The sequence below is a fragment of the Macaca nemestrina genome, chromosome X, assembly GCF_043159975.1.
Source record: "Macaca nemestrina isolate mMacNem1 chromosome X, mMacNem.hap1, whole genome shotgun sequence".
Classification (NCBI taxonomy): Eukaryota; Metazoa; Chordata; class Mammalia; order Primates; family Cercopithecidae; genus Macaca; species Macaca nemestrina.
Genome location: NC_092145.1, coordinates 43,485,810 through 43,513,025, shown reverse-complemented (window position 1 = coordinate 43,513,025; position 27,216 = coordinate 43,485,810). Strand labels below are relative to the sequence as shown.

The following is a 27,216-nucleotide window of genomic DNA, read 5'->3' as shown; positions in this document are numbered from 1 at the left end:
TGATGCTATTAAACAAAGAAGGGATGTGTTTTTGTTCATGGTGTGTGTGTCTGTGTGTGTGTGCATGTGGGTTTCTGACTGGGAAGTACCTAAAATGAAAGGATGATAAATTTCACAGGCAAGGTCTTTGGGAGATAAATGAAACACAACAATGTTTCAATGTCCTATGAAGCTAGAGAGAAAAAAAAAAAAAAAAACTAGAAAAAACAAATGTGGCAAACAAAAAACGCAGGACCATAGTTGGAAGAGGTTTCTGAAGAGGTGGGAGCTATATCTCTTATTTATGTAGACGGAAGAGGAGGTTACCTACCATGTGATGAAAATCCCTACCATTAGAGAGGTAAGCCTTTGGATTACGTCTCTGATGTTTGTGGTAGCCATCTTTTCCTAACATCTCTGTGAAGGTCAACCCCTCACTCCTAAGGTGAGTTGCTTCATAAACAATTTACCACTTGCAAGTCTATGAGAGAAGACAGAGGATAGGTAAGTTTTCCTCAGAGAGGAAAGGACGAGCTCTCTCTCCTCTAGGGAAAGCGCTTGCCTTCTTCACCTGGCAGTTTTTCATTTTTCATAATCTATATTGGGAGCGCCATAGCCCTTATTCAAGTGGGATACATATTTCCTGTCACTGATAGAAACATCATTCATGTAAATTCTCTTTTTCCTTGCCAGTCTGAGATGGAAAGCCTATGGCTCTTGCAGCAGAGGTAATTAGGGAGTAGGGCCACAGATGAATTAAGACCTAACGCCCTGAGGGAACAAGTGAATTCTCTCTCAAGTTTAGTTTCTGCATAATACGACTTCCAGATGATTCTGTTTCATATGAATATCAAGGCTTTAATGAGTCTCTACCACCCAGAATTCCCTGGCAATATTTACTTTCTTTAACTGTGGTTATCATATACTTCTCCAAAGAAATGAAAAGATGCAAAACTGGAACCGACAAACTCAGTTCCTGGCTTCTCAAGGGTATGGTGGTAGTTTTTGTTCTCTTTTGATTTTCCCTTTCACTTAGAGCTCATATTAATACTCTGTGTATTTTAGACATTCATAACAACATTTCTTAAGTGTCATATTGTGTAGTCATCATGCTCAAATGCCTGGGAGCCTGAGTTTAATGCTGTTCTCGGAGTTCATTCTATAAAACTTCAATATTGATTAGAAGAGTACTATCTATGGATGATCACATTTGGGTTTCAGAATGATCAATCTTTGCAGTTTGGAAGATGAATTGGCAAAAGGGATGGGAGTAGGGTGATAGAGTGACTGGAGGCAGGGGGACTGATTAGGAGTCTCCTGTAATTGTATAGGTTAGAGGTAATAAAGACCTGAATTAGAGCAGTGAAAGTTGAAAGGAAGTGATAGTAAAGCAGATATTTTGGAGATAAAACTGACAATATCTGGCAATCAGTTGCATGAGTAGATGGAAGGCAAAGAGGAGTTGAGGTTTATGCAGAAGGAGGCTATCTCTGCTACTAAATGATGGAGAGGAATTAGGAGTTCATGAAGAAGACTGGGTTTGGAACAGACACTGTTGAGTTCATTTTTGTTGTGGTGACTTACTGTCCTGGTTTGCTCGGGGCTGAGGGAATTCTGAGGACATGGAACTTCAGTGCTAAAACTAAGTCCTGGGTAAACCTCAAGTTTAGGATATGCTGGATTTGAGGCATATATGGATGGTGTTCAGCAGGTGATCAGGCAGGTAGTGTGGTGTGTAGGAAGGACATCAGAGTCAGAGTCAGAGGCACAGCTTGGGGAGTTGCCTGTATAGAGATGATGGGTGAAACCACAGGAGTTGGTATAATAATTAAGGAAAAATGCATAGCATGAGATTGTAACTACTGCAAATCCTTTGTGGAATGAGAAGGGGCATAAATGAATGAATAAAATAATTAAGAGGAAATTGTGAGAAAGAAAAAGGCAGCAGGCTGGAGGTGGCTGCACACCTACCTATGTAGGTTGGCTGTAAAAAGAAACCTGAGGCTGAGTCATGAGAAGTCAAAAGTGGACCAGAACACAATGATGATGTCACAGAAGTCAATAAAGAAGGAAAATTTTAAAAGATGAGGGTTGATGTAGATTAATATTGAGGATAGGTGATAGGTTCTGGTGATTAAGAAAAATAAATTTTCTATGGAGTCCTGAAATCAGATTACAAGATACTGACAGAGAGTGGGAAGTAAAGAAGTATGGGCAGCAAGCTTAGATTCACGTTTCTGCCAGCAGTGAGGAGAAGGGAAAGAGTAATAGCCTCCTTCAAACATCAGCTCAAGATCCAACTCTTCTTGGAAGTTTTTCTGAACTTGATATGCCTGCTGTTCTCTCCCTTCTATAATGTAAACATATATCAAAATATCACATTCTATCCCATCAATAAATACAATTATTATGTCATTTAAAAATAAAATAAAATTTTAAAAATGCTCCTATAGTACCCAGAGGCTAGACCACACTCTGTAGAAAAAAAAAAAAAAAAAACCGATTGATATACTTTATTATTTCCTGATTGCTTCAGTGTGCTTGGCTGATCTCCCTGTTAGACTCTAAGTTTCCTTAGGGCAGAGACTATGGCTTATATAGTAAATCACAGTGGCCACAAGAAAGACCTTCAGAAATATTTGCTGGTTGTTAGGATGGAAAGATTCTCCAGGTCAGATTTTCTTAACTTGAACAGTACTGGCTTTGGGGGCTATATAATTCTTCATTCTTGGAGACTGTTCTGTGTACTGTAGGATGTTTTGTATTTCCCCAACCTCTACCCGCTAATTGATAATGGCACCTCCCCTCAATTGTGACAACCAAAAGCCTCTCCAGACATTGTCAAATGCTCCTGGTGGGCAGACAGGTGGGTGGAGGGGTGGTGCGGAGGGACATCAGCCCTGAGAACCACTGCTTTAGGTGATCTGGGCCTAGTCTGTTTATCCCTTTGTCCTTCAGCAGGGGCAATCCAAAGTCTTCCTTGAGTGAGAAACACTATTACCCAGTTCACAGCCTACAGAAAGACATGTATAACATTCTTGGTTATTTGTTTTCAGTTTTGAGACCCTTAAAGTCATTCCTTTCTTTGCTTCTCCCTGGAGTGAGTGAATGGCTCCGCACTTGCACTTAAACACCAAGTACTGAAATAATGCCAACATAACTTCCCTTATGATCCGGAATATCAAAGTTAAGCTAGAAAGAGGTCTAGTCACAGCAGTGGTGTGTAATGTTTCTGCAACAGTAAGGGAAGTATTTATGAATTTGTTCATACAGTGCAACTAATAGTTGATAACACTTATTCTTTTCAAAGCATCTTTCAAGTATTAGATTGTAACTCTGCTGGTAGCCTCCTCAGAGATTGGCCAGAGAATGGAAAGAGAGAGAAAAAGAGGGAGAGTTGTAAAAGAAAGGTGGAGAAGGTTTCAGTGCTCATTCAGAGCAGAGAATTCAGGAGACCTTGACTCTCATTCTTCAGGTTGAACTTGAAATGTCTTCCTGAGACTTTATGTATCATTCCAATGGGGCCTGTGGTCCCAGAAAGATGTTTATTTTTTATGGTCAAAGGGAATGAATGGATGTGGCTTAAGCTGACTAGGAGTGAGGATAAGGAAAATCCCTGATCTGTTGCTGTGTTCTCTCACCTTTTCCAGGCTTTGGTCCTTGCTATTGCCCTGTGAATCTTCTTATTGCCCTATGGTGAAGTCCAATAAACCAGTCAGCACATCTTTATCAAGTACCTGCTAAATACTCTTAAGACACTAAAGAGTTATGCATCCAAATAAAAATAATCAAGGTTGTGCAAGGCATAGCTCCTCCTTCCTGTTTCTTAACAGAGCATGGCAATTTATTGCAGTAAGCATTTTCCATGTTTTCTTAGATGTTGTCCCCATGACAGCCTGAGATAGGCATGATTAGTATCTATCCTCTTTTTACAGAGAAAGAAATATGAGGCTCAGTCAGGTTAAATCTTGCCAGGGGCATATAGCTACAAGGTGACAAGAGCTGAGATTCAAGCCCCCATCTGTTCAACTCTAAAGCCTGTGGCTCTTATCCATTTTGCTAGTGTAATTTAGGATTTACTTATCTAGTCCAGTTTCTCTTCATTTTTTTTTCCAAATGGGTAAGTGATTCCATTTTATAGAAGGAAGAATCAAAGACCAAAAAATATAAATGGCTTTCTCAGAATGACATGGTAGTGGTGGTGGTGATGTTAGGAAACATCTCTGTTTTCATATTTTTAAAATGAAGATGATATTCATTTGTTGCTGCTTTTTTTTTTTAACCACATGGCTATTTTCCTACAGCTGTTCTGTCATTGTAGGCTTTGCCTATCACATCTGACCTTGCCTTGTAGCAAACAGATTGTTTTAATCTAGGCTTCAACTCATGGCTGTGCAGATCTTCTCCTGATTTTGTTTGTTGAATGAAAACTCCATTAGGTCAAGGGTTGTGGCTATATGTGCTTGCCATCATATTCCCAGTCTCAGGATAATATCCGGCACACAGAAGATGATTAATAAATATTTGTGGGATGAATGAATGAATGTATTAACTTTCCAGTGCTGGTGCCCAGATCAGTTCTTTTGACATACTGCTATACATAGCTTAATGTAAAGACTGGTTATATCCCACAGCCACAGGACCTGTCCAGGCACTATCCTGTGAACAGAGCTGCTTACCTGCTTTGCTCTGAATAGAACCTACAAACTTCAGTTAGTTCATGCAGGACTGATACCTAAGTCACTGTGTACTTGAAAAGGTTGATAGGACTGTACAGGCCGATATAAGTTTAACTTAGAACTTGGTACAGATGACAAAAATGATTAGTTGGGCCAAAGTGAACTCCCAATGTGCAATGAATCAAATGGATTTTACTAGAAGGTGTGTGTATATACAAATAAATGCTCCCAAACTAAATAATATAGCCAAGGTTGGAACCAATTACCAGTCTTTCATCACTAGGAATCCATGAAGTTAATAGATAGGAATGATTGCCTATTCTCTGCTCTGGATTTATCATCATTAAACAAGTATTTCAGTATCCTATAGCAGGCTAAGCCAGTATGTGTCAGACTGGCTACTTCCTCACAATGGAACTGATAACTAACTGTGGAGAGTTCATAGGTTCTACAAATGCTCAAAGTTCAGCTTGGTAAAGCTTACACTCCCTTTACTGCAATCTAGTGCATTGGTGATCTCTCTTCTAAAATGCTAATTGTACATTATGGGCAAAACCTGTAGATTCACCTCCTGTACTGTACTTAGGAATGCTATGCTGTTTTGTGGTTTTCTTTTTTTTTTTTTTTTTTTTTTTTTTAAGATGGAATCTCACTCTGTCACTAGGCTGGAATGTAGTGGTGCAATCTCTGCTCACCGTAACCTCTGCCTGCTGGGTTCAAGTGATCCTCCTGCTTCAGCTTCCCGAGTAGCTGGGACTAGAGGCACGCAACACCACGCCCAGCTAACTTTTTGTATTTTTAGTAGAGACAGGGTTTCACCATATTGGCCAGGATGGTCTCAATCCCTTGATCTCATGCTCCACCGGCCTCGGCTTCCCAAAGTGTTGGGATTACAGGCGTGAGCCACTGTGCCCGGCCTGCTATGTTTTAAGTTTGTTACAAACTTGTTACCAAATGTCGGTGTCCTAGAAGTTGCACAGACCATTTTGATTGGCAGAAATAAAAATATACTCCCAGGTGGAGTGTTACATAGAAGAGTATCCCCTGGTTTCTTGGGGGTGTCAATTCAGGGTTTGCTTGCTGTTTTATATTATAAATACATCTGGTTGCAAAGGGCCTATAAGAAGTCTGTTTCCTGTTGCAGTGTGGTAAGGTAAGTAAACTCCCAATTGCACATTAAGGGCAAAAGTCATAGAGTCTCCTCCCATACTGAGGAATGCTATGTTCTAAGTTTGTTACAGACTTGTTACAAAATGTTGGTGTCCTGGAAGCAGTTGTACAGACCATTTTGATTGGCTGAGATAGAAATATACTTCTGGGTAGGGTGTTACATACAAGAGTGTTCCCTGGTTTCTTGGGGGTATCAATTCAGGGGTTGCTTCCGTTTTATCCTATAAATACATCTGGCTGCAAAGAGCCTACAAGCAGTCTGCTTCCTGTTGCAGTGTGGTAAGGTAGGTAAGAAGATCTCTCTTCTAAACTGCCAATTGCACATTATGGGCAAAAGCCAAAGAATCACCTCCTGTACTGTACTTAGGAATGCTGTGTTCTAAGTTTGTTACAAACTTGTTACATAAGTTTGTTACTAACTTGTCACAAAATGTCAGTGTCCTGGAAACAGTTGTACAGACCATTTTGATTGACTGAGATAGAAATATACTTCCAGGTGGAGTGTTACATACAAGAGTGTCCCCTGGTTTCTTGGGGGTGTCAATACAGGGGTTGCTTCCTGTTTTGTCCTATAAATACATTTGGTTGCAAAGAGTCTACAAGCAGTCTGTTTCCTGTTGCAGTGTGGTAAGGTAGGTAGGAAGATCTCTCTTCTAAAGTGCCAATTGCACATTATGGGCAAAAGCCATAGAGTCACCTGCTGTACTGTACTTAGGAATGCTATATTATGTTTTAAGTTTGTTATAACCTTATTACAAAATGTCGGTGTCCTGGAAGAAGTTTTACAGACCATTCTCATTGGCTGAAATAAAAATATAATTCTGAGTGGAGTGTTACATAAAAGAGTATCCCCCTGATTTCTTGGGAGTGTCAATTCAGGGGTTGCTTCCTGTTTTATACTATAAGTGCATCTGGCTGCAAAGAGCCTATAAGCAGTCTGTTTCCTGTTGCAGTGTGGTAAGGTAGGGGTCCTGCCTCTGACTTCTTTATGACCCAGAGTAGGGCCTGAAACTGCAGGATAACTGAGGTAATGACAGATACAAACTGGAGGAGCTGAGGGCTAGAGGTAATATATTATTGAGGTGATCCTTACGAAAGAGTAGCTGGAATTTAGCCAAGGCCTGACTACAGCTTAATCAAGACAAGACTAGGGCCAAGGTCTGGTTAAGGCCTAGCCAGCACCTCAGCTTAGATAAGGCTTACTTGAGGCTTAAGCATAGTTAAGCTCTAGCCATGGACTTGGCCAAGACCAAAGCCTAGTTAAGGCTTGCTCAGCCCAGTTAATGCCTAGGCAGCCTGGTTACAATTTCACCAGGGGCTAAGCCCACTTAAGGCCTACTCAGAAATCAGTTAGGTGGAGACAGAGCCTAAGTCTAGTTAAGTCCTAGTCAGCCCAATTAAGACCTAGTCAGAGCCGGCTGGGCACGGTGGCTCATGCCTGTAATCCCAGCACTTTGGGAGGCCAAGGCAGGAGAATCACCTGAGGTCAGGAGTTCAAAACCAGCCTGACTAGCATGGTGAAACCCCATCTATATTAAAAATACCAAAATTAGCTGGGCATTGTGGTGGGCGCCTGTAATCCCAGCTACTCAGGAGGCTGAGGCAGGAGAATCACTTGAACCTGGGAGGCGGAGGTTGCAGTGAGCCGAGATCGTGCCATTGCACTCTAGCCTGGGAAATGGAGCAAGACTCTGTTTAAAAAAAAAAAAAAAAAAGACCTGGTCAGAGCCTAAGCCTATTTCTGGTCTAGATTGCACGGTTAAATCTAGTTAGCTTGGTTAATACCTCATTAGGATATTGTTGCAGCATAATTGGTGTCCAAGTCTAGTTTTGGTCCAGTTAGAACCCAATTCAGCCCTAGGCAAGGCCTAAGCCTAATTTAGGTCTAGTCAGAGGCTAGTTAAGTTCTAGTCAGCCCAACTAGGACCTATTCAGGGCCAATGCCTAGTTAATGCCTAGTCAGTCCAGTTTAGCCCTAGCCAGAGTCTAAACCTAGTTAATTTCCAGTCCTAGTCTAGTTAAGCCCTAGCAAGATCATAAGTGTAGTTGAGTCCTAGTCAGAACTTAGTTAAGACTGAGTCAAAGCCTTAACCTAGTTAAGGCCTAGTTAGCCCAGTTAAGACTTAGCTAGAGCCTAAGCCTAATTCAGGTCTAGTTAAGCCAGTTAAAGCCTAGTCAGGGCCTAAACATAGTTAAGAGCCTGTCAGAATTTTGATAAAGTATAGCCAAGGACTAAGCCTAGTTAAAAGCTAGCTAGCTTGCTTAAGACCTCATCAGTGTATTATTAAAGCATAACCAATGCCTAAACTTAGGTTAGGTCTAGTCAGAAGCCAGTTCAGCCCTAGCCAGGGTCTAAGCCTAATTTAGGTCTAGTCAGAGCCAGGTTAAGTCCTAGCCAGGGCCTATGCCTAATTATGTTGTAGTTCTAGTCTACTTAAGTCCTAGCAAGGTTATAAATATAGTTTAGTCCTAATCAGAACTTAGTTAACACTTGGCCAGGACCTAAGCCTAGTTAAGATGTAGTGAAGCCTAATCAAGGTATAGGCAGGGCTTCAGCCTAGTTAAGTGTGAGTCAAAGCCCAGTTATGGCCTAGCCATTACCTAACACTAGTTTACACTTTGTTAGAGCCCAGTTAAGGCCTAGTCAGGCCTTAAGCCTAATTAAGGTGAAGTCAGAGCCTAGGTAAGGCCTAAGTCTAGTTAAGTATTAGGCAGAAACTAGTTAAGGTATAGTCAGGGCTTAAGTTTATTTAAGGCCTGGCTAGGGTTTTATTAAGGTATAGCCACAGCGTAAGCCTAATTAAAAGCTAACTGACTTGGTTAAGGTATTATCAGAGTATTTTTAAGGACTATTCATGTCCTAAGCCTAGTTTATATTTAGTCAGAGCTAGTTAGGGGCCTAGTCAGAGCCCAGTTAAGGCCTAAATCTACTTAAGTATTTAATCAGAAACTAGTTAAGCTAGTGCCGGGCCCTAGCTTATTAAGGTGTAAACAGAGTCTTTTAAAGGTACATCCAAGGCCCAAGCCTACTTAAAGGCTAGCCATCTTGGTTAAGGCCTCATAAAAATATAGTTTAAAATGTAACAATGGCCTGAGCCCAGTTTAAACCTAGCTAGCCTAGTTACAGCCTAACCAGGGCCAAAGTCCAGTTAAGGTTTAGTCAGAAGCCAGCTGAAGCCTAGCCAAGGACTAAGCCTGGGTAAGGTCTAGTCATAACCTAAGTTTAGATAAGGCCTAGTCAGAGTCTAGTTAAAGTATAGCAAAGGCCTGAGACTAGTTAAGAGCTATTTAACACAATTAAGGTCTCACCAGCCCAGTTAAAGCCTAGTGAGGGCTAATATTAGTTAAGGTTTAATTAGCCCAGTTATAGCCTATCCAGAGGATCAGCCTACTTAAGTCCTAGTCAAAGCATGGTTAAGGCCTATCTAGGGCATAATTCTAAAGGAGACATAGAGTTTAGTTAAGGTATAACCTGGACCCGGTTAAGGCCTAGTCAAGGTCTAAGCCTAGAAAAGCTGTGGTCAGACTTTAGTCAAGTTCCAGCCAGAGTTTGAGCCTACTTAGGGCCTAGTCATCCTAGTTAAGATCGCCAGCCCAGTTAAGGCCTATCCAGGGCCAAAGTCTAGTTAAAGCTTGGTCAGAGTCTAGTTAAGGCAAATGCAGGCCTTAAGTCTTGTTAAAGCCTAGTCAGAGTCTAGTTAAGGCAAAAGCAAGGCTTAAGCCTAGTTAAAGCCTAGTCAACTCAGTGAAGGTGGAACCAGGCTTATGCCTAGTTGAGTCCTAGTCACAGCCCAGTTAGCTTAGCCAGGGACTATGCCTAGTTAATATCTAATCAGTCTAGATAAGGCATTGCCAGGACTTAAGTCTAGAGAAGGCCTATTCATTTCTAATTTAATGTGTAGCAAGGACCTAGGCCTATTTAAGGCCTATTTAACCCAGTTAGGTCTAGAAAGGGGTAAGCTTAGTTAAGTCCTAGTAAGAGTCCACTTAAGGCAGAGCCAGGGACTAAATCTGGTTAAGGCCTAGCCATCTCAGTTAAGGTCTAGTGAGGACATTGGCCTAATTAAAGGTTAGTCAAGACTAGAGTGCCCAACTCATCCTGGTTTGCCTAAGGTTTTCTATATTTAGCATTGAAAACTCTGGGTCTTGGAAAACCCCTTATTCCTGGAAAGTCAGATTGGTTGGCCACTCCAATCAAAGGTTTTTTTTTTTTAAGAAAAAACAAAAAACAACTTTTCTTTGTCTTGGAGTTCATGGCTTATAAAACACATTCATAACATTTTCTTGTTTGATTATTATAGCATCCACTTGAGATAGGTGTCAACATCATCTTCAAAATATAGATGAATAAACTCAGGTTTAGAGAGAATAAGTGCCTTCTGCAATGCCATACAATTAGTATCAGAAGTGCAGTTTAAATCTATGTTTAAACTCAAAAGCCACACTTTTTAAAAAACTAAAGCAATAGGGCATCTCCCCATAATTAAACATTGTCTACATCACAAAATTAATACTTGCTTATTGTCATCATCCTTATTTCTGATCAGGAAAGTGAGTCATAGTGAGCTTAAGTGATCTAAGGCAAGAAAACTTTTAGACTTGAACCTCGGTTTCTCTGCCTTCAAAGTCAATATTCCCCTTAAAAATAATGTTTTTTCAGCCAGGCCTGGTGGCTCACACCTGTAATCCCAGCACTTTGGGAGGCCGAGACCGCTGGATCACCTGAGGTCAGGGGTTTGAGACAAGCCTGGCCAACACGGTGACACCCTGTCTCTACTAAAAATACAAAAAATAGTTGGGCATGGTGGTGGGCGCCTGTAATCCCAGTTACTCGGGAGGCTGAGGCAGGAGAATTGCTTGAACCTGGGAGGCAGAGGTTGCAGTGAGCCAAGATCGTGCCATTGCACACCAGCCTGGGCGACAAGAGCGAAACTTTGTAATAAAATAAAATAAAATAAAATAAAATAAAATAAAATAATGTCTTTTCTTCCATCCTTCCTACTTCCTCAGTGTCAGATACTTTAGTACATACCCGTGTCGCCAAGGTGGTTGTACGTTTCTGCATGTTTCAGTGATGTTTGCATCCATGTATTATCTAAAATCTGTTAAGCGTTTGGTAGATTGTGCTTGCAATGACACTTCTTTTTTTCAGCCAGAGGTTTTATTTATTGAATTGTTGCATGCTGTTTCATTATGGGATATTTGTTGAGGCTTGCATCAGAGTTGACTAAGTAGAGTCAAGCCTCAACTACTCGATTTGGTGTGATCTTGGAAAAGACAGTTCTGACAAGGGCACTGAAGACAAACCCGGTCTACTCAGTAATACTTCAGAGGGTTTCTGGATATACCCCTGGTATAAGACATTCTGGGGGCCAGAGAAAGAGATCAAGGCCTCCCTCTCTGGTACTGTGGATTCAGTTGCCAGAAGGTACTGAGGACTTGGCTTGCCTTTTCTGACTGTGCCATTTCTGTTGCCTCCTGTGAGCTTACCAGGGGTGACAGGCATCTCTATTAAAAAGCCTGTATGTAAATATAGCTGCATCTTCCACTATGTTATCCTGAGGACAAAATAGTTGCCACCCCTGCAGAATGCAGCAGCTTCTGGGTTAGATGCCAATGGTAGCAGTATGCCAAGCATGAAAGTATCTTGTTCTTCCCCTGCCAAGTAAACATCAGCTTCCTGTTTGGTGGTACATTTAAAGGGACAGTCTCCATTCTTTCTGTTTGGCAGTGGCAATGTGGGAAAGCTTCAACATGGGCAGTTAGTGGCTTAGATGGTGGCACAGTGGAAGAGGCCACTGGGATGTATGTTAGGTCGCAGATGCCTTTTTGGACTCTCACTTCTCCTTTATGCTATTACATTGCTTTGGAGAACTGTTTGGTTTAGTGGGTAATGCCAGAGGAAGGCAGAGCTAGTTAGGAAGAAACGAATAATTTATTCCACTAAGTAGCTGGGATATTCAAATGTTGCTTTCTTTCTTTCTTGGAGAGAGTGCCATTTGGGAATCATTTTCTCTCATATTCACAAGGCGATTCCCCACATAAGCTCAGGTCTTTAATTGACTTTGCATTTGCTGGTAAAACACATTAAGCTTCAAGGCACTGGGTTAGTGGCACAAGCTGGGCATGTTCCCTTCCTAACAAAGAATCTGGAAGGTCTTTCCTCAAGGACTATGGGCTTTGCAGTATAATATTGGAGGCTACAGAAAAAGGGTGCAAAGCTAGGTTTCTGGTCTTACCACATTCCAGCTATGTAGAATAGCTCTTGGGTAGATCATTTTACCACTCTGGATTTTAATTTTCCTAAATGTGAAATGGAGATAAATTCTGTGTTGCCCTACCCACCTCATATAGTAATTAAGATGATTAAATGGGATACCATGTGAAAGCACTAGAAGCATAAAACACTATAAAAATGTAAGGAATTATTAGTCCTTACAAATTATTAGTAACAAATATTTACTGAATATCTTCTATATGCTAGATACTGTTCTTGCACTTAGATAAAACAGAGATCCCTGCCTTCATGGAGCTTACATTCTAGAGAGGAAGACCAGAAAATAAATGATCATCATAATAAATAAGTAAACTATATATGTAGAAAGTGATACATTTCTAAGAAAAATTTAAAAAGTTAGAGCAGAATAAGGAAGACTCAGGACTGCCAAGTTGGGAGGGGGAGGTTAAAATTTACAAAGGTGGTAAGTGAAATACTCATTGAGAAGGCAAGATAGGAGCAAAGAGATTGAAGAAGGTGAGGGATTTAGCTCTTTCGATATTTGAGTCAAGACCATTCCAGGCAGACTAGCCAGTATAAAGAACCTAAAGAGGAAGTATGCTTGGTGAATTTGAGGAATGACAGGGAGGCCAGAGGAGCTAGAAGAGAGCAGGAGAGAGAAAGACAGAAGATAAAGTTGCAGATTATATTATGCAGGGCCATATAAGCCACTATAAGGATTTGGGTTTTATGCTAAAGGAAATGCAGTTATCAGAGGGTTTTAAATGGAGGAGTGACATGATCTGACTTCCATTTTAAAGGGATCACTGTCTGTCCTGTTGAAAAGAGACTGTAGCTGGGTGCGGTGGCTCATGCCTGTAATCCCAGAACTTTGGGAGCCAAGGTGGGCAGATCACGAGGTCAGGAGTTCGAGACCAGCCTGGCCAACATGGTGAAACCCTGTCTCTATTTAAAAAAAAAACTAGCCGGGCATGGTGGTGGATGCCTGTAATCCCAGCTACTTGGGAGGCTGAGGCAGGAGAATGGCTTGAACCTGGGAGGTGGAGGTTGCAGTGAGCTGAGATCATGCCACTGTACTCTAGCCTGGGTGACAGAGCAAGACTCTAACTCAGAAAAAAAAAAAAAAAAAAAAAAAAAAAAAAGAAAAAAAAAGAAAGAAGAAAGAGAAAAGAAAAGAGACTGTAGTGAGGCAAGGCAAAGAGACTCCTGTCAGGAGGCTGTCAAAATAATCAAGGTGAGAGGGTAGATGATGGTGTCTCACAATGACAAGTGATCAGATTGTGGATGTGGATACGTTTTAGAGGCAGAGCCAACAGGATACCCTGGTGGATTGACTGTGGATTTTTTGGCCTGAGTAGTTAGAAGGATAGAATTACCATCTACTGAGATGGAAGGCTGTAAGGGAGTAAGTTTGGGAGAGAATACCAAGGATTTAGTTTTGAACGTACTATGTTGAATTTTACAGGAATCAATGTAATGCAATTAGATAAACAAGTATGAGATTTTAGATAAAGGCCTAAGCTGGCTAAATAAATTTGGGAGCCATCTGCCTATAGGTTTTATCTGCAGCCCATATGAGATCACCAAGAGAGTGACTACACATGAAGAAGAAGAGGACTTGGGGAGTGATTGGCCATGTTAAAGCCTGCTTATAGGACAAGTAAGATGAGATGGAGAGCTGATAATTGGATTTAGAAGTGCAGAAGTCATTGGTGACTTTAACAAGGGTAGTAAGGTGGAGTGGCCATTATATTTAATTAAAAGTGAGTTTCAGGACATAAGTATTTAACCTTGGTAATATCAGTCATAACAGATGAGAGGGAAATTTTGTTCCTATTGAGTGAGCCTGCCTTCAGATTCCCCTGGCTCTAGCTAATATTAAAAAAGAAATACTGTAAGAAATCATACAAGGAAAACTCCATTTATCTTGTCACTTGAACAGCATGCTGGTTTAGTATTGGGAGGGCTCTTGCCAGAGGACTGTGTTGTAACCCTGATGTGCTTTTCTGAGTGTCAAGCATATAAAGCAATGGGATTCACTCTTTGCCCATGTTTAAAATGCTAACCTTTGGCTCCCTTAGAAACTTTGGGAGGTAGAGGTACGAAATCCTCAAAGGGAAAGGAAGCTCATGGCCAAGGGTAAAGCATTTTCTTTAGGATATTCGGAAATTTTTTTCTGCCTCATTTTCTTCAATTTATTCTGAGTGTATCTATCTCAGAGGTAAATATAGAGAAGTTAGAAAGCAGGAAACCACATACTCTTGCCTTATTTTTTATTTTCATGGATCAGCATATGATCTTAAGGTGATTTTAATGTTCAGCTAGGTTTTTTGTATCTTCTTTTTTTAGCAGGGCTTTCCACTATAGGGACACTCTGGGAATGATAGTATGTAGGGATGACAATAATGAAATGGTTGTCCTCAAGGGGACTTTTGGCCTTTGATCCACTTGGTAAGCAAACTATCATGGCTATACAATCAGCCCTCTGTATTGTGGGTTCTGCATCCATGGAGTCAACCAACTGTGGATCAAAAATATTTTTAAAATATTGCATCTGTACTGAACATGTACAGACTTTTTATTCTTGTCATTATTCCCTAAACCAATATTGTAAAACAAACTATTTTCATAGTATTTACATTGTATAAGGCATCATAAGTTATCTAGGTATGGCTTAAAGCAAGCTTGTCCAAACTGTCGCCCAGGACAGCTTTGAATACAGACCAACACAAATTCATAAACTTTCTTAAAATGTTATGAGATTTTTTTTTTGCAATTTTCTTTAGCTCATCAGCTATCATTAGTGTTAGTGTATTTTATTTGTGGCCCAAGACAATTCTTCCAGTGTGGCCCTGGGAAGCCAAAAAATTGGATACCCCTGGTTTAAAGTGTATGAGGGAGGATGTGCATAGGTTATATGCAAATACTGCGCCATTTCATATCAGAGACTTAAGCATCCACAGGTTTTAGTATCTGTGGAAAGTCCTGGAACCAGTCCTCTTTGTACACCAAGAGACAAACATATTGTGTTCTTGTTGATATCTTAACACTGGTTCTTATTCTGCTGGTGATGTGGAGGTTCCCGGAGCATCATTAGTCAGACCAAGAGTCTGAAGAAGGTCAAGAGTCTGAAGAAGGCCAAGAATCTGAAGAATCAGGTTCTTTTTAAAATTAAATAAAAATTTTTAACTTTTATTTTAAGTTCAAGGGTACCAGTGCAGGTTTGTTACATAGGTAAACCCATGTCATGGCGTGTTTGTTTTACAGATTATTTTATCACTTAGGTATTAAGTCTAGTATCCATTAACTGTTTTTCCTGATCCTCTCCCTCCTGCCACCCTTGACCCTCTGATAGGCCCCAGTGTGTGTTGTTCCCCTTTATGTGTCCATGTGTTCTCATCATTTGGCTCCCACTTATAAGTGAGAACATGTGATATTTGGTTTTCTGTTCCTGTGTTAGTTTGCTAAGGATAATGACCTCCAGCTCAAACATTTCCCTGCGAAGGACATGATCTTGTTTTTATGGCTGCATAGTACTCCATAGTGTATATGTACCACATTTTCTTTATCCTATCTACCATTGATGGGCATTTAGATTGATTCTATGTCTTTGCTATTGTGAATAGTGCTGCAATGAACATAATGTGTGCATCTGTCTTTATGATAGAAGGATTTATATTCCTTTGGGTGCATACCTAGTAATGGGATTCCTGGGTCAAATGGTATTTCTGTCTTTAGGTCTGAGGAATTGCCACACTGTCTTCTACAATGGCTGAACTGATTTACACTCACACTAACAACGTATAAGCATTTCTTTTTCTCTGCAACTTCACTAGCATCTGTTATTTTCTGACTTTTTAATAATAGCCAAGAATTCAGGTTCTTATTCTTGCTCTGCTACTAATCAGCTATGCAATCTTGGCGAGTCAGTTACCCTATTTGGTTCATTTCCTCAACTGTAAAATAGGTATAATCCTTGCTACAGAGGATTATTTTATTTATTTATTTATTTTATTTTTGAGACAGAGTCTCACACTGTCGCCCTGGCTGGAGTGCAATGGTACGATCTCAGCTCACTGCAACCTCTGCCTCCCAGGTTCAAGCAATTCTCCTGCCTCAGCCTCCAGAGTAGCTGGGATTACACGTGCCCACCACAACACCCGGCTAATTTTTTGTATTTTTAGTAGAGATGGGGTTTCACTATGCTGGCCAGGCTGGTCTTGAACTCCTGATCTCGTGATCCGCCTGCCCTGCCTTGGCCTCCCAAAGTGCTGAGATTACAGGCATGAGCCACCGCGCATGGCCACTACACAGGATTATTATAAGTTAATGTATGTGAACATAGTTGAGGATATAATTACCAGAAGAAAGAAACTATAACATATTGGAATGAATTACCAAGGGATGCTATGGAATGTTATTTTGAAATCATTAAAAACAGAAGGGCCTTTCCTTTGGTGGACAGGCATTAAGCACATTTGCAGGCAGAGGGAAGCAATCTGTAATCTGTGATCATCTTTCCATGTGGTAAAATACACTAACCTGTTCTTTCTTGGCAAGCTGGCATTTGCCATAGAAACATAGAGGAGGCCACAACTGGTGCTTCGTCTTTCTCTTATCAAATTTCTGAGATATATTTCTGAAGTTAGGGACTAAATCCAGGCTAGGATGGTATGAAGTAAAAAGTACACAAAGATATCTGCATAATGCTCTCCTTCTTATCCAAATGATTCACAAAGGAATACTTGAAACTTTGAATTAGTTTGGGTGAAGTCACGCTAGACATAGGATAATGGGCCTTTATTGTCTTGTCTCAATGACCTTGCCGATTACTTTCCAAGTAAATGTTTCTAAGGATTTCATGCTTCGAAAGAATCATTGTCACAATACCAGGTGGAGGGCATGCTTTGTGTAACTGGCAGTATGTTGGAGGCATAGTCACTGTGTAGCTCACAATGTAGTTAGCTTTCACCAGGCCAGGAGTGGTGCATGTGAGCTACAGTCCCACCAAAGCTCAAAGCCAGAATAAGGAAGTGCTTCAGAGGAAGTTAGACTAGGAGGATTTGCTAATCCTCAAGGATTCTCTACAGTCTTTGATTGTCCTTAGGTCTCCTGAAAGGGTCATTGGTGAACTACAGCTTCAAGACAGTCTTGTTCCCTCACATTTTTACCCAAGCTCAAAGTCATCCTCGAATATTGGTTCTAACTCTGAGATGAATTGTGTCTCTGGCATGTCTTTCCAGTTTTTGTAATGCCTGCAGCCATCTCTTCTCCTGCCTTCCATAGGTAGCTATTCACTAGTCATGATGTACCACATACTATTTCCCAGATCCTGGAATTTCTCCAGTGCAATTATATCGGCTAGCATTTATTAGGTGCTAATTATATACCAGACACCATTTAAAATTTGTTGTGCTAACTAACTAATGTAATTCTCACCACTGTCATTATCTTCATCTTACAGATGAGGAAACTGACACAAAGAGTAGCTTAGCAACCTTCTAGTTAGTAAGTGGTGAAGTTGAAATTCAAATACAGGTTTTGTGTTTTTTTTTTTTTTTTTTTTGGATACCAGATCCTATCCTTATAACCACTGGTATCATTTTATATCTCTCCCAAAAAGCATATACAAACAAACAACCACAACTTTTTTTTCCCCTCTCAGAAAGCTGAAGAAAGACTTGGAAATAGAACCCCTGTTCTTGTTACCTCCAAGCTCTGTTTTTATTTCCCTTATTTTAGACCCTGTCATCTGCACTGTAATATTTGAAAACCAAAAAAAATCTTTCTAGAAGTATTACATCTCTTTCCAGACTCTCTAAGGGCCTGGGAGCATCTCATAGTGGCCAAGCCTCAGGGGCAAGCCTGTGTAGGGTCCTACCAGGTTAAGATTGAGTGTCTATCCTCATGTTCGAACAGTATTTTGAGGAAACACTGTATCTGTCTAGGAAAATAACCAAGATGTATTTTCAAAAGTGGTTGTTTTTCTCTACTAAGTTGTTTTTCTGAAGGGTAAGCCAGTCTGATTTTTCTCTGAAGCAATGAACAAATTTGGAGGAGGAAAGAAATTCAGTAGAGTTTGGTTTAAATTGACCATAAGGACATTTCCTACTCCCCCTTTTTTTAGTTTTAGGTTTGAATTTTTCATATATTTTCAAGAAGGGGCCATGTTTAGCTCCTCAGCTGCACAATTCTTTCCTTTCTTTCTTGATAAATTAAAGATGCTTCATGGGGATTTTTAAATGTCAGATCCTATAACAGGCAAATGCTGTATTGCACACAGTTATTTTTTCAAAGGCAAAAGTTTGTAGCTTTTTCAGAAAGAGTTTAAAGTGTAAATACTGTTTTTTGTTCATTTTATGAACAAAAGCCCCTAGAGATGCTTCTGTTATGTCAAAATTGTGAAAATTTGCCCCTTTGTGGATAAAGTTCTCTTGACGTTTCCTCAAGGGGTGAAGAGGGCAATGAGAAGTTATATGTCTGTAGGCGTTTTTTTTAAAAACAATCTATATCGAATGCATGTATCCAAATGTTACTGTAGCATTGGAGAAGGGAGCACTATGGAAAAAAAATTTACCTGTTTGTAAATAGGAATCTGGCACCCACCCTCACTAAAGGTACATTTTAATATTTCCCACATAACTGCCTCTGTTCTCCTTGGATATGAACTAATTTACCTTACCTAATACAAAGAAGCTTATCAACTATAAAGATAGACCCAGAGGATTTGGATTTCTTTGCTTTTTTTCCATCCTACTATTGCCAATTTTCCAATTAGGAGCATTGCAAAATTGCCAGATAGGACTTTCAGCTAAAAGAAAAATAGTGACTTTTGATTAGTTGTGCAGACAGAAAATGTCAAAAGAGAGAGAGATTAATAAAAATTTAATGGGGTCAAAGATGTCAGTTACCAGATGGATAGTATGGCCTCTGCCTCAGGGGTCTTTATGAGCTACTTGTAAGATATAGGTTATCTCATCTTGTATCAATTAAAAACTGCCTAGCCATAAGGGTCTCTTGCCTTAGCACTGCCGTGAAGTAGAGAGCCACACAGGCCAAAGGGACTCTCCCCTGCATATTCATACTTCATTCCATTTTCATTAACTTTGATGACTGGCTTGCTGAATCCTGGTAAGACTTTTATCACTGTCTTGCTGTCCTCATTAGTTTTTGTAGGATGGAGGCCTAAAATTTAAAAAATAAAACTATTTTTTTGAGGTATGGCATGCATATAATAAACTGCACAAACTTTAAGGGTGCATATCAATGCTTTTGTTTTTTAACATATGTGATTATATCAAGATGTAGAACATTCCCAGCATCCCAGAAGGCTTTCTCATATCCCTTCCGAGTCAATAACCCCCTACCCAGAGGTAACCACTTTGTTCACTTCTTTCCCATAGATTTGTGTGCCTGTTCTTGGATTTCATGTAAATGGAGTGATATGATAGCTAATTTCATGCATCTGGTTTATTTCAACATTCTTGTACCTGTATCTTGGTGGATATTTGTACACCCTTTGGTTATATACTTAGGAGTAGCATTCCAGGGTCATGTGATAGAGGTATTATTGGTTTTAGCAGATACTGCCAAATAGTTTTCCAAGGTAGTTGTACCAGTTAACAATTTCACCAGCAATCTATGAGAGTTCCAGTTGTTCCATGTTTTCAGTTCTTGGTGTTGTCAGTCTTTTCCATTTTAGCTCTTCTGGTGGGTTTTGCATATCTCATTGTGGTTTTAATTTGCACTTCCCTGATGAGTAATAGTGATGAACACCTATTTATATGCTCATGAGCCATTTGGATATTCTCTTCTATGAAGTGCCAGTTCAATTCTTTTGTATTTTTAAAAAATTAGACTGATTATATTTTTCTTATTGATTTGTAGGAGTTTAAAAAATGTATGAGTGTAGTGGATATAAGTCCTTTGTTAGATATATATTGTGAATATTTTATCCCAGTCTGTGGTTGGCTTTTCATCCTCTTAAGGTGTAATTAATCTTTTCTTTCATGGTTAATGTTTTCTGTCCTATGGGAAGTATTTGCCTACCTAAGATCATGAAGATTTTCTCTGGTGGTGTGATCTAGAAGCTTTGTTGTTTTAACTTTCATATTTAGGCCTATGATTCATTTCAAATCATTATTAGTATTAGTTTGGTATCTGGCATGAGGTAAGGGTCATGGTTCCATTGATTTGTCTGTCCTTCAGCCAGTACCATGCTGTCTTAATTTCTGTAACTGTATAACTAGCCTTGATATCTGGTAGCATATGTCCTTCAATTTGTTCTTCCTGAAGATGTTTCAATATCACTAGCCCTTTATGTATCTTTATGCATTTTAGAATCATTTTGTCCAAATTGCCCTTTGGGAGTGGTTTTGATCTTTTTGACTCATTAGTTTTCCCTTTGTCCCTCTAACTTCAAAATCTAGGTAACCTTTTAAAGTGGAGACCGGTGGCCTGTTTGGGGCAGTTCCCCTCTAGAGGGAGAATTTGTCTCTGAAGTACCAGGAGACTGCAGGAGATTTTCCTGTGCCTTTCCTGCCCAGACACCAGCCCAGAACTCAGATGACTTCAGGTAAGAAAAACTAGCCCTGCATTTTGGGCTTCTCAAGTTTCCAGCCCATTATTTTAGTGTCTCCCAACTGCCAAAAGTTATGCTCATTTCTCCTTTCCTCAGGAGAGTCCTTCTGCTTTACAGTCAAGCTTCATCTTCAACAGTGCCCAGAATTAGCAAATGTCACAGGGAAGGAAAAAAGTCCGATTGTCAGTTCACTTAGAAAGGGCTCTTTGCTCTTTGAAATGTTGGTTAATCTCATCCTTGCTTATCGATTTAGCAATTTATCTTTTTTTTTTTGGTGTGTGTGGGGGTGTTGTTTTTGTTGTTGTTGTTGCAGGAACGTTCACATCCTGTTTGGAAGCAAAGTCTGCAAATTGTTTAATAGGCTGAGCCTTGATACCCCCATCCCTCTCAGCTCTATCTCAGGTAAGTAGTTTATGAACATTTGGGCCAATTCAGTAGGTCAGTGGAAGGATAGATAATGGATATATCCCTGAACCTCCCAGTCACAGATAGTGGGGATTTCTTAGGGGACTAATCTGCCTAAGTCACATTCAACTTGGAATTCAGCCAGTTTATGGGATAGCAAATGACATTAACATTCTCAGTTCTATTTCTGCTTAGGAGAATGAGATGTCAGCTCTGGCCCTGAATAAGGCAGATTTGCTCCTGTAGTCACCTAAATTTGTGCCCTCTAGCATAGGGTATTAGAAGTCCGACCTGGGCTGATATCCATCTCTGCACCTTTACTTATGTGCTCATGGACAAATTACCGAATCTCTTTGATCCTCAGTTTTTCCACCTATAACTTCATAGGATGATTTTATTGTGAGGATTAAATGTACTACAGGTTGAGTATCTCTAATCTCAACATTTGAAATACTAAATGCTTCAAAATCCAAAACGTTTTGAGCACCAACATGACACCTTTGCTTTCTGATGGTTTGGAGTACACAAACTTTGTTTAGTGCACAAGATTATTAAACATATTCTATAAAATTATATTCAGGCTATGTGTATAAGGTGTTTATGAAACATAGATGAATTTCATGTTTAGACTTGGGTTCCATTCCTAAGATATCTCATTATGTATATGCAAATACTCCAAAATCTGAAATCTAAAACACTTCTGGTACCAAGCATTTTGGATAAGGGATACTCAACCTGTAATATAAGAAAAGTGGATTTTACAGTCCTTGATACACAATAGGTCTCCCATTAATGTGACAATTTATTAGAAAATTTTTTATGGGCACATCATTGCATCTGACATATGCTTTCAGAGGCTGGGGATTATGCTTGGTTAATTTTTTGAAGGGAGTAAAATTTACATATAGCGAAATGTACAAATTTTTAGAGTACCATTCAATGAGTTTTGACACATGTATACTCCTGTGTAACCCATGACCTTATCTAAACATGTTCACTACCATCACTCTAGAAAGTTCCTTTATGCCCCTTCCCAATCAGTTCCTACTCCCATAAATGCAACCACTATTCTGATTTTTTTTCTACATAGATTATTTTGCATTTTCTAAAATTGTGTATGGATGGAATCATACAGCATGTAATCTTTTGTGTCTGGCTTCTTTCATTAAGTATAATGTTGATTATTCCTCCATGTTGTTGTCCCTGTCAGTAGTGCCTTTCTTTTTATTGCTTATCAGTATCACGTTGTGTGACTATACAACAGTTTGCTTATTCATTCTCTTCTTGATAGATACCTGAGCTCTTTCTCCTTTTTGGTGATTATGCGTACAACTTCTATAGCTATTCTTGTAAAAGTCACTTTGTAAACTTTCACTTCTCTTGGGTAAATACCTAGCAGTGGAATTGCTGGGATATAGATAGGTATATGCTTAGTTTTATAGGAAACTGATGTTTTTCCAAAAACATAATACGATTTTATACTCCTACCAGTAGTATAAATGTGTGTGAGAATTCTGGTTCCTCTACATCTTTGTCAATATTTGATGTTATCAGTCTTTAATTTTAGCCAATCTACTGAGTGTATTGTGGTATCTTAGTGTGATGTCAATTTGCATTTCTTTGATTACTAATAATGTTGAGGATATTTTCATGTGCTTATTAGCTCTTCATTTGAATTGTCTGTTCCGATCTTTTGACCATTTTTAAGTTGGGTTGTTCGTCTTTTTATTATTGAGTTGTAGGGGTTCTTTATATATATATGTATAGACACACACATATATATATAAATATATATCTGACAGTGAACTTTCAACCAGAATATATATATTCTGTTATATATTTATGTCGTATACATATGTTATATATTTTCAACCAGAATATATATATTCTGGTTGAAAGTTCATTGTCAGATATATATTTTGTGAATATTTTCTCTCAGTCTTTGGGTTGCCTGTTCATTTTATTAACTGTATGTTTTGATGAGTTGGTCCATTTTTGTATCCCCTGTTTCCCACATGCATGATTGAAGCTTGATAATATTTACGGAATGAATGTGCTGAAAGTTGTTCCTCCCTCCCTCCTTCCATTATTTCGTTTTTTTCAAAGACACTTACTGATTACATACTATGCTGGCAAGCACTCTTCTGTTCTTTGGGGATATAGCAGAAAACAAAACAGACAGATTTCTTAGTCTCATGACAATTACATTTTAGTCTATATGTATGTAGGGGTAAGGTGAGAGACAGAAAAACAAATAATTAAACAAGAAAATATGAGCTAGCTATAGATACCATCATGCAAAAATGAAATTTGTGTGTAATGGGAAAGGGATGATTAGGGGCTTTACCCAGGTTGAGGAGTAAGAAATCTGAGGAGGTGATATTAAAGTAGATATCAGAATGACCCGAAGTCCCCACTCCTCCCCCACCAAGGAGAAAGGAATCCCAGGCAGAGGATATAGCTAATAAAAAGTCCCTTAAAGTGAGTTAAGGCTAGGCATAAACTATCCAAAATACCCCTTTAGGCTAGCTGAGGTGTCCAGAGTTGGTTGCTTTGGAAATTGCCATAACTGGCATAAGCTGATGCTACACTGTTACTCTTTCTTATTATTGGAATACTTAGCAGTTTCTTCAAGTTTCTTCTTGCCCTCTCCTCACCTTCTAGTTGCTAAGTTCTGAGATGGTTTGAGAATAAAAATGGTGGATCAGCTAATATAAGGGTCAAGAAAGTTAAGGCAAGGTCACTAATTGTTTTTCCCATCAAAAGCGACTGAGTCCCCCACCCCACAAAAAAAATCAAGGGCCACAAAAAGTAATAAGTAACTACATTTGTCTTATAAGAGAGCAAAATATGGAATGTTCTACCTCTCTGCTTTTTATGTTTAGGTTGTGTAATGTACAACTCAATAAATACAATAAAAATTTGATGAATCAAATATAATTTATTCCAGTTTTTTTTCCCAGTTTTAGGAGAGAGAGACAAGAAAAGATGATGGAAAAGGGTAAGAGTAGATGGAGATAGAGAGGGTGTGAAATAGAATGAAACACATAGGTGAATAAACGGAAGCATATTGACCAAGAGGAGGAATAAAGGAGTCCCAGAGGAAGATAGAGAAGTTGAGAAAAAAAACTGGGTGAATGGGAAGTCAGAAGTTAAATAGGTTTTGTGTGAGGGTGTTCCTGTCATCTTCTTGTGCCTTTGGGCTGTATATACCATATAGTAGTTATTGCTTCCTTTGAAAAATGTGATGGTGCTCTCTAACAATATTTAACACACATCTTTCTTCTGTGTTTTCCTTCTGATGAGCTGATGCATGTTCTAAATAAATGCCGAATTCCTTTCCTTGATTTCTCTCCATATTTTCTTTCATGAGACGTTTTTCTCTTAAACAAACAGATCCTTTGAATTAATAAAACAAATTGCTCTGCCTCTAGTACCCATTCTCCTATATTCCATATGGAAAATTGCCTCCAACAAAATCGTGCCTTCTGGTCATTATTGTTGTGACCCTTATCATCAGGGAAAACCCCATGTCTACTGCTAGGATTTGGGACAAAAAAAAATGTAGTGATCTTACAGGATTTATACTAAGTGGAGATAGTATACAACTGAGTGGGTGGAAAAAGGCCCTGTGGAGACCAGCAAGCTCTATGTGCAAATCACAGATCATCTGGCTGATGATTTTCTGTACTCCAATAAATATCCAAGGATTACAGTCAGCTGAAAGTGAAGTCTGTGGCTTGCTGGGCCCCACTCTGGTCAGAACTGCTGAAAACTGGGCAATAATAGACTTGGTAGAATCCTAAAGGAGTTATATAGATGACTACCTCCTAAGGCTTTCAACTAGGAAAAGCCTGACTGGAGCTGGAGAAAGAAAGTTAGCCCAATTTGCAGAGTTAATAGCCAGAAATTTAACATGTAGATATAACCAAGAAAAAAAAAAAAACTGGCCAAAGGTACATAGCTACACTGATCAGCCATACAGAACTGGACTATTGCAGGAAATACAATCTGGTAAAGGGAGATATGAAAATAAATTTGTGAAAGGAATTTAGAAATTCTTATAAAGACATGTATCAGCTCATCAGAATGGAAAAGCAGAATAATCTATTTGGAATGAGAGGGGAGATAATCTAGGCCCCCAAAACTAATGTATACCCTGAAGTTTTAGGGACTCTAAGTTTCAACTCGGCTCCCTTTTCAGTTCAATTTAAGGTTGTAGGATGGGCTTGTGAAACCTCAGGGCATGTGGGCATGTATGTACCAGGTTAGTAGAGAAGAAAGAGTTAGAAAAACAGAATCAAATAAACAAGTGAGTAAGAAATATGAGATGTGTCAAAATACTAAAAACTTCCTGCATCCTCAACAGGTTCACTTTAAGTGTGGTGGGGAGTGGTAAACCAGACAAATGTAGCAGGTAGATTATATTGAGTCAATATCTAGATTTTCAAACAAATAATATTGCCTTACACAAGTATATACTTACTCAGAAAGTGAGTTTGCAAAGAGCCCACCAGAAATGCAGATGAAAATAGTACAACCATAGCTTTAGATAAAGTTGGAAGAACGAGCTGCTAGATATGGAAGAGGGGGAGTAATAGGAAATTATCAAGGAACTAGTTTTATAACTGAAATTCTCCAAAGTTTGGCAAAATACAGAGAATATAGGACTTTTATTTACCATAAACTCCCCAGGCTGCAGGGCATCTGGAAATTTTAATGAATGGATTCCAAAAAACACAGAAAGAATTCAGCAGCACCAGATATAAATGGCAATGAGGCAAAGGTGCTAATAATTGACAGACCCTGAGTGAGTGTATCCTTCCTCAAATGAGATGTTCAGGAAAGACAGACAAACTGCCTATGCTTACTTTTCTACCAAATCTCTTAACAAGAGATAAAGACCATGAGGTTTTCAAAGGAAAGAGAAGTAGTAGAGCCTCACAAGGCCAGCAACAAAGGAGGGGCTATAGTTAGACATATCATTTCAAGCTTAACGGCAATTCTTGATGGGGTAACCAGTAGCTGTAGCCTGTAGGATGGATAAAGGCTCAAAGATACTAATCTTTATATCTCTCTTTTTTATTATTAGGTCTGCTTTGCTGTTTTCTCTTGGCTGTGACAGTCCGCCTGATGGTCATTATAATAGCAGTTCACCACTAGTACAAACAAGAGTACCATATATAAATTCTGTGCACGGTTTACCAACATCATCAAAAAGTTCTATTGTTCTACTGTTCTCATTCTGTACTTGATCAGCATCATAATCATATCAACATCTTAATTTCTGGCCTAAACCAACCACAGAACCTTTGTTAGCCCCTTATACTATCCATTGTCACCGAGAGTCCATTTGCTAGAGCTTGTAGTGATATTTTATCTATTTAGAAGAGCACTGCAGCATGGATTCTGTGTCAGTTCCTGTACTCATTGATGGACTTGTTGCTTGTGTAGCCCAGTTAATAAGAATAGCTGATGAGCTTTTACAATTCATTATACAAGTACAAGAAGTTCCTTATGTAGAAGAAAATGGTAGAGCAGAAGAGACTGAAGCAGATGCACCTCTTCCTGAGGAGCCTTCGCTACCAGATCTCCCTGATCTCTCAGACTTAGACTCAATACTTACACCAAGAGAGGATGAAGACCTAATGTTTGATATAGATCAGGCTATGTTAGACATGGATAACTTATATGAAGATACAGTCTCTGGTATAAATGATGACTTAACAAGTGACTAAGACCCAATTTCTGCCCCCGCCCCCAGGGATGTGAAAACTGATCATTTCTCTGTTTCAATATATTCTTATTTTCTGTATATTAGCAATATGTGTTTTCTCACAGTTCTGCACATTTTCATTACTAATAACCCATATAACAAGTAAGATTTGATTTACTTCTAGCAAAAGCTGATCTTTTTTTCCTCTTTGTTATTATTCAAAAAGTTCTGGCTTTTGCCATGTAGGTCTCCCTTTACCTGTACTTACTGTCATGCTAGAATTTCTGATGATGGGAGCAAACAATAGTAAAGAAAAGAAATTCCTCACCTAATTATGGAAGGGAGAACTGACAAACTCTATCACATCTTGGGACTAATTTCACTGCTCTCCAATGAGTGGAAATGAAAAGGGGAATATCCCCCAGGGTAGCATCACAGTAAATGAATA

The 27,216-nt window shown here is 39.3% G+C and overlaps 2 protein-coding genes across 5 annotated transcripts in view; one reads left to right on the top strand and one right to left on the bottom strand.

The window, feature by feature from the left end:
* The window catches only part of LOC105490484 (transient receptor potential cation channel subfamily C member 5), a 327,334-nt gene that overhangs the window by 112,358 nt on the left and 187,760 nt on the right, over positions 1-27,216 (bottom strand). The gene's annotated exons all lie outside the window — the stretch shown is intronic.
* Positions 257-26,859, top strand: LOC105490482 (TRPC5 opposite strand). 3 transcript variants are annotated; one of them, XM_011756186.2, is made up of 4 exons: positions 257-340; positions 20,496-20,641; positions 20,961-21,049; positions 26,145-26,859. In XM_011756186.2, exon 4 carries the CDS (start codon positions 26,455-26,457, stop codon positions 26,788-26,790), a length of 336 nt encoding a protein of 111 aa, XP_011754488.1. In that variant the 5' UTR covers positions 257-340; positions 20,496-20,641; positions 20,961-21,049; positions 26,145-26,454; the 3' UTR covers positions 26,791-26,859. The 3 variants fall into 3 exon arrangements, with proteins under 3 accessions (XP_011754488.1, XP_011754489.1, XP_011754490.1); XM_011756187.2 differs by lacking the exon at positions 257-340 and adding an exon at positions 348-424; XM_011756188.3 differs by lacking the exon at positions 257-340 and adding an exon at positions 6,032-6,112.